Below are 5,342 nucleotides of genomic sequence, written 5' to 3' on the forward strand. Positions count from 1 at the left end.
ATGACAGAACGAGAGGCCCTTGGCCGGGTCAGTGGGGGACCATGACCCCCCCTTCACTGTCACTTCGGGGGGGCGTTCATCCCTCTTCACCTCCTCGGGGGTGCGGGGGTGCCCTCAGGGGAGCCCCCCCCATCGCAGGGGTCACCGCTGGACCCAAAGGCCACCCGAGGGGGCTTGGGGATGTTTAAAAGGAAGGAAAAGCCCCATTTCCACCCCCCCCCCCCCAACTCTGAAATCTCTTCCCTTCCCGGAAAAGGGGAGATGATTAAACCAAAAGAGGCCGGTTTTGCCCCACTCAGCCCCCGGAGGCGGCGGGGGGGGGGGGGGGGGGGGGGGTTGTCCCGCTGCCCCCCACCCTGCCCCCCCCGGCTGCGGCGAAGCAGAGACAGAGGGAGGGAACTCATCCGCTTCCAACATCGCTCCTGCGTAGAAAAAAAGGTCAAAGGGTTTGTTTTGTGTAAGGATCACAGCCCCGCAGTACAAAATCCCATGGTTTCGGGGTGGTTTTTTTTTTGTTTTTTTTTTGAACAAAATGGAAAACAGAAACGCACCCCCCGGGGGGGGTTTGGGAAAGAGCAGGGGGGGCGAGATGAGGTCCCCAAAGCCTGGAGGGAACAGAGCGGCCCCCAGACCCCCGGGGTTTTCACAGCTCCCCCCCCCCCTCAGGTGCTTTGCCAAGGCCAAGGTGTCCCCCCGGAAGACTGGGGGCCATGCCGGGTGGAGGAAGGACACGGGGGGGGGGCGGGCAGCCCTGGGAGAAGCCGGATCGGCTGGAGCACAGCTTTGGGAGAGGGGACACGCGGTGGGACAGGGGGCACACACACACAGACCTCCCTGGAATCACAGAATCCTTTAGGTTGGAAAAGACCCTCGAGATCATCGAGTTCCACCTCGAACCCAACGCTGCCAAGGCCACCACTGGCCCATGTCCCTCAGGGCCACATCTGCTCGTTCTCAGATACCTCCAGGGATGGTGACTCCACCACGTCCCTGGGCAGCCTGCTCCAGGGTTTGACAACCCTTTTGGTGAAGACATTTTTCCCAATTTCCATTCTAAACCTCCCCTGGTGCTACTCGAGGCCATTTCCTCTTGTCCCATCGCCTGTTCCTTGGGAGAAGAGACCGACCCCCCCTGGCTACACCCTCCTTTCAGGGAGTTGGAGAGAGCAAGAAGGTCTCCCCTCAGCCTCCTTTTCTCCAAGCTGAACACCCCCAGCTCCCTCAGCTGATCCTCAGAAGTTCTCCACACCTTTCTCCTGGTTCTCCAGACCCCTCACCACCTCCATTGCCCTTCTCTGGACATGCTCCAGCTCCTCAATGTCCCTCCTGTCACGAGAGGCCCAAAACTGGAGCCATCACTCGAGTTGGGGCCTCACCAGTGCCGAGTACAGGGGTATGGTCGCTGCCCCAGTCCTGCTGGCCACACTGTTCCTGATACAGGCCAGGATTCTGATGGCCTTCTTGGCCATCTGGGCACACTGCTGGCTCATGGTCAGCTGGCTGTCGACCAACACCCCCAGGTCCTTTTCCACCAGGCAGTTTTCCAGCCACTCTTCCCCAATCCTGGAGCCTTCATGGGGTTGGTGTGACCCAAGGGCTGGACCCGGCACTTGGCCCTGTTGAACCTCATCCCATTGGCCTCGGCCCATCCATCCAGCCTGTCCAGACCCCTCTGTAGAACCTTCCTACCCTCCAGCAGATCAACACTTGGTGTCCTCTGCAAACTTGCTGAGGGTGAATTCGATTCCCTCATCCAGGTCATTGATGAAGACACAAAACAGAGCTGGCCCCAGCACGGAGCCCCGGGGGCCACCACTTGTGACCAGCCACCAAGGGGATTCACCCCCTGGCCATGCCCAGCTCCAAGAGGGCCGGGGGGGCTACCGCGGGGCCAGGGACAAGCTCTGCCCCATGAAACACCTCAGCCAGCGGATGGAGAGCAGAGAGGAAAATTCCCAAACATCCAACTGAGTCGGTCTCAGGGGACGGGTCTCTGCCCCCCAGCCCTCCCCCCCACCGGTTCCCACTCCCCGAAAGCTCCCCTTGAGCCGGTGCCTTTGGGAAGCTCCCCCCGCACCCAACCAGCCCAACCGTCCCCAGCGGGGATGGGGGTGTCACAGCCCCCCCATCATCCTCCCCATAGCCCCGAGGCTCCAACCCCACATCCTGCCACCCTCACACCAGGGCCACCCCTACAGACACTGGGGGGGTCTGGCTGGAAGGGGGGCACCCCTCCAAAATAATAATTACAATTAAATAGGAACGCGTGTGGGCACAGTCTGCCTTTTTAAATTAGAAACGGTTGAATTGTCCCGTAGTCTTCAATAAAAACAGAGAGCTGGCGGCCCCCGCCCTCCCCACTCCCTCCCGCCCCCCTTAAAACTCCGTTAAAATCACAGTTCCACGTTCCGCAAAGTCTCCGTTTTTCGGTGGTGGTGGTGGTCTTGGTTGGGGGTTGCTGTTGGGTTGTTGTTTTGCCACCTCCTTCTTGCTTTTTCTGTTCTCCCTGGCCCTCCTGCGAGTGCCCCCCCCCGGCACCTTCCATGCAGCCCAGCACATGCCAGGGAGACAGAGAGAGGTGACATGCTGGGTCCCTGCTCCCGCGGGGACAGGGACACGCCGTGACAGCGGCTTTCTGGAGAGAAAAGAGGCCGACAGCTATCGCCTGGGGGTGACGGCGGAGCCCCCCCACCGCCTTTCTCCTTGCCGTGGCTCCCAGATTGTGTCCACGGGGGCTGGGAGAGGGGACAGCAAGCAGACGAGATGGAGATGGCCAAGAGGCTGAAGAGGCAGACGCACAGGTCCGGAGGGTGAATCCCAGGCGAGAAGTCAAGGAGGAGCCTCCGGACGTTGCGAGCGGGGAAGAAAAGCCCAGGAAAAACAAGAAACGGGAGCGAGGGAGAAGGACCAGTCTGGAAACCATCTTTTGACATCTTGCGCCACCGGTGGGGCTCCCGGAGCAGCCACAGTTCGCTCACCACCGGGCAGAGCTCAGCCTCTCCGCTCCCCGCAGTCCCTCTGCCGAGCCTTGGGGCGGGGGGGATGCGCCCCCCGTTTTCCACCACCGTCCCCCCTCATCCTACGGCCAGGTGCCCCACGGAACTGGGGGGCTCCTCACATCATGATGTGCCGCCGGCGGTGCAGGGCCAGGTGGTCGGAGCGGGAGAAGCTGCGGTCGCAGTCCGAGCAGCGGAAGGGCTTGATGCCCGTGTGCTTGCGGAAGTGCCGGGTCAGCTCGTCGGAGCGGGCGAACTTCCAGGTGCAGCCTTCCCAGGTGCATTTGTAGGGCTTCTCGCCTGCGGGGGGGGCGAGGGGGAGGGAGGTGGAGCAGAGAGGGGTCAGCGCTGCAGAAATTACCCGCCACTTGCCATAAAGGAAAAAGCGAGGCTGGGTTTCCGCGTTTCTTGGCTGCAGAGAAGCCCTCAGCATCTCCACCCCAGCCCTCTCCCACCCGGGTGGTCCGTGGGCGCCACCAGCTGCGTGTAGGGGGAACACAGCACCGTGCCCCAGGCCACCAGGAGGACCCAAGATTTTGGGGTGTGCATCCCCCCGGCCTGCAACATTGCCCAGTCATACCCCCCCCGGAGGACAGCGAAGGGCACCCCCACAGCAGAGACTCGGGTCCTGGGGTGCCAGCCCTGCGGGGTGCCAACCACACCATGGGGCACCAGGAGCCCTCCTCAGCAGAGGGACCCCAGGGCAATGGGGGCTGGCAAGGAGGGGGGAGCCCCAGCAGGGCCACCTGAGGGAGCACCCCATAACCAGACCTGAGGGCAGAGGACAGAAGGGTCCCTGGGGCACGGCCTTGGGTACCAGCACCCCCAAAGGGCCAGCACAGAGCCCAAGCGACCCCCAAGACCTGCACTGCTCCCAGAGTGCCCCCCAGCACCCAAGGGCCTCTGCAACTAAGGCAGAGGGTGCCAGCACCCCCAGGGGTCCACCCGGAGACCCCAAGGAGCACCCCCAGTCTCTAGCACAGGGTGCCAGCACACCCAAAGGACACCCCCAGGCCCTGGCAGAGGGTGACAGCACACCCAAAGGGCCCCTGAGTCCCCAAAAGCCCCCCAACCCCTGACACAGGCTGCTAGCACCCCTAAAGACTCCTGAGCCCCCAAAAGCCACCTCTCCAGCCCATGGCAGCACCCCCAAAGAGCCTCCTCAAGCCCCCAAAGGATGCCCCCAGCCCTGGCACAAGGTGCCAGCAACCCCAAAGGGCATCCTTGAGCCCCCAAAGGACCCCTCCAGCCACTGGCAGAGGATGTCAACACCCCCAAAGACATGCCTGAGCACCCAAAGGGTACCTCTCATTTTTTGCAGAGGGTGCCAGCACCCCCAAAGACCCTCTTTGAGCCCCCAAAGTGCCCCCCAGCCCTGGCAGAAGATGCCACTATCCCCAGTGACACCACCCCGAGTCCAGGGATGGACCACCATCACCTCCTCAAGCCCGTTCCTGGGTGCCCCCAGGCCATCAGGAGCCAGGGGCACTGATGCTGACCCTCCCAGGCAGGAAAGGGGGGGGTACGGCGCTGGCCCCCACCTGTGTGTATCCGCCGGTGGGCTTTGAGGTGGGAGCTTTTGGTGTAGACCTTATTGCAGCCTTCAAAGTCGCACTGATGGATGCGCCGCTTCTTCAGGTCGGGGGAATCGGCTCGCTGCCCCCTCGTTGCCGGCCTGCCAGGAGGAGGGAGGGATGGAGGACATGGCCCCCACGCCCATGGACCCCGCAGGGCACCTGGGGACACAGCCGGAGAGGGGAGGACAAGGATAGGGACACACATCCGATGATACTCACTCTCTCTGGAGGTCCTGGAAAGGGGCTGGGCCACTCTCGGACGCGCTGTCCTCACTGTCGCTGCTCATGGCCATGGGGTACATGGAGCCCGGGTCAATTTTCACGGGGGGCGGGCGGGAAAGAAGAGCTATTGAGAAACAAGGAGGAAGGGGGTGAGGCTCATGAGCAGAGACCAGAGACACACCACACAAAAAAAATCCACCCCCGCACCAGAGGGAGGGACAACCCTCCCCCTGCTTCCGCAGCGCCCCGATTCTGTTCCCACCCCCAAATAAAATATAATCAACTTTGGGGAGATGGAGAAGCCCCCCGTGCTGTGGGACACAGAGATACAGGGACAAAACTTGGGGGGCACCCCTTTTGGCTGCCTGCTCCTGCCTGGAGGAGGAGAGATACAGAGCCCCCACCCAAGGTGGGAAGCTGGGAATGTCCTGGGGAAGGGGATGGGGGGGACAAGGAGGGGGGCAGCTGAACTGAAACCAGAGCACTGGCAGCAGGACGGGTGGTGAGCAGGCAGTGCCATGCCCCTGCCCTCCTCATGTGTCCCACT

At 62.5% G+C, this 5,342-nt stretch overlaps 1 protein-coding gene across 1 annotated transcript; it reads right to left on the reverse strand.

Moving 5' to 3' along the window:
• Positions 1–2,259: 2,259 nt before the first annotated feature.
• On the reverse strand, positions 2,260–4,914 carry LOC141464995 (Krueppel-like factor 8). Its single transcript, XM_074148170.1, has 3 exons — positions 4,793–4,914; positions 4,538–4,671; positions 2,260–3,296 (listed from the first exon to the last, which is right to left on the reverse strand). The coding sequence occupies exons 1-3, from the start codon at positions 4,873–4,875 to the stop codon at positions 3,115–3,117; spliced, it is 399 nt and encodes a 132-aa protein (XP_074004271.1). The 5' UTR covers positions 4,876–4,914; the 3' UTR covers positions 2,260–3,114.
• Positions 4,915–5,342: the final 428 nt, after the last annotated feature.

Source organism: Numenius arquata, chromosome 5 (assembly GCF_964106895.1).
Source record: "Numenius arquata chromosome 5, bNumArq3.hap1.1, whole genome shotgun sequence".
Taxonomy (NCBI): domain Eukaryota; kingdom Metazoa; phylum Chordata; class Aves; order Charadriiformes; family Scolopacidae; genus Numenius; species Numenius arquata.

What these genes read in the sequence shown, in the direction of transcription:
- LOC141464995 (XM_074148170.1), bottom strand. Translation starts at nt 4,875, where the DNA reads ATGTACCCCATGGCCATGAGCAGCGACAGTGAGGACAGCGCGTCCGAG. An exon ending in TTCCAGGACCTCCAGAGAGA is followed by an intron (nt 4,672 to 4,792) that starts GTGAGTATCATC and finishes TCCTCCTGGCAG; the next exon opens with GCCGGCAACGAGGGGGCAGC. An exon ending in CCACCGGCGGATACACACAG is followed by an intron (nt 3,297 to 4,537) that starts GTGGGGGCCAGC and finishes CCCCCCCCGCAG; the next exon opens with GCGAGAAGCCCTACAAATGC.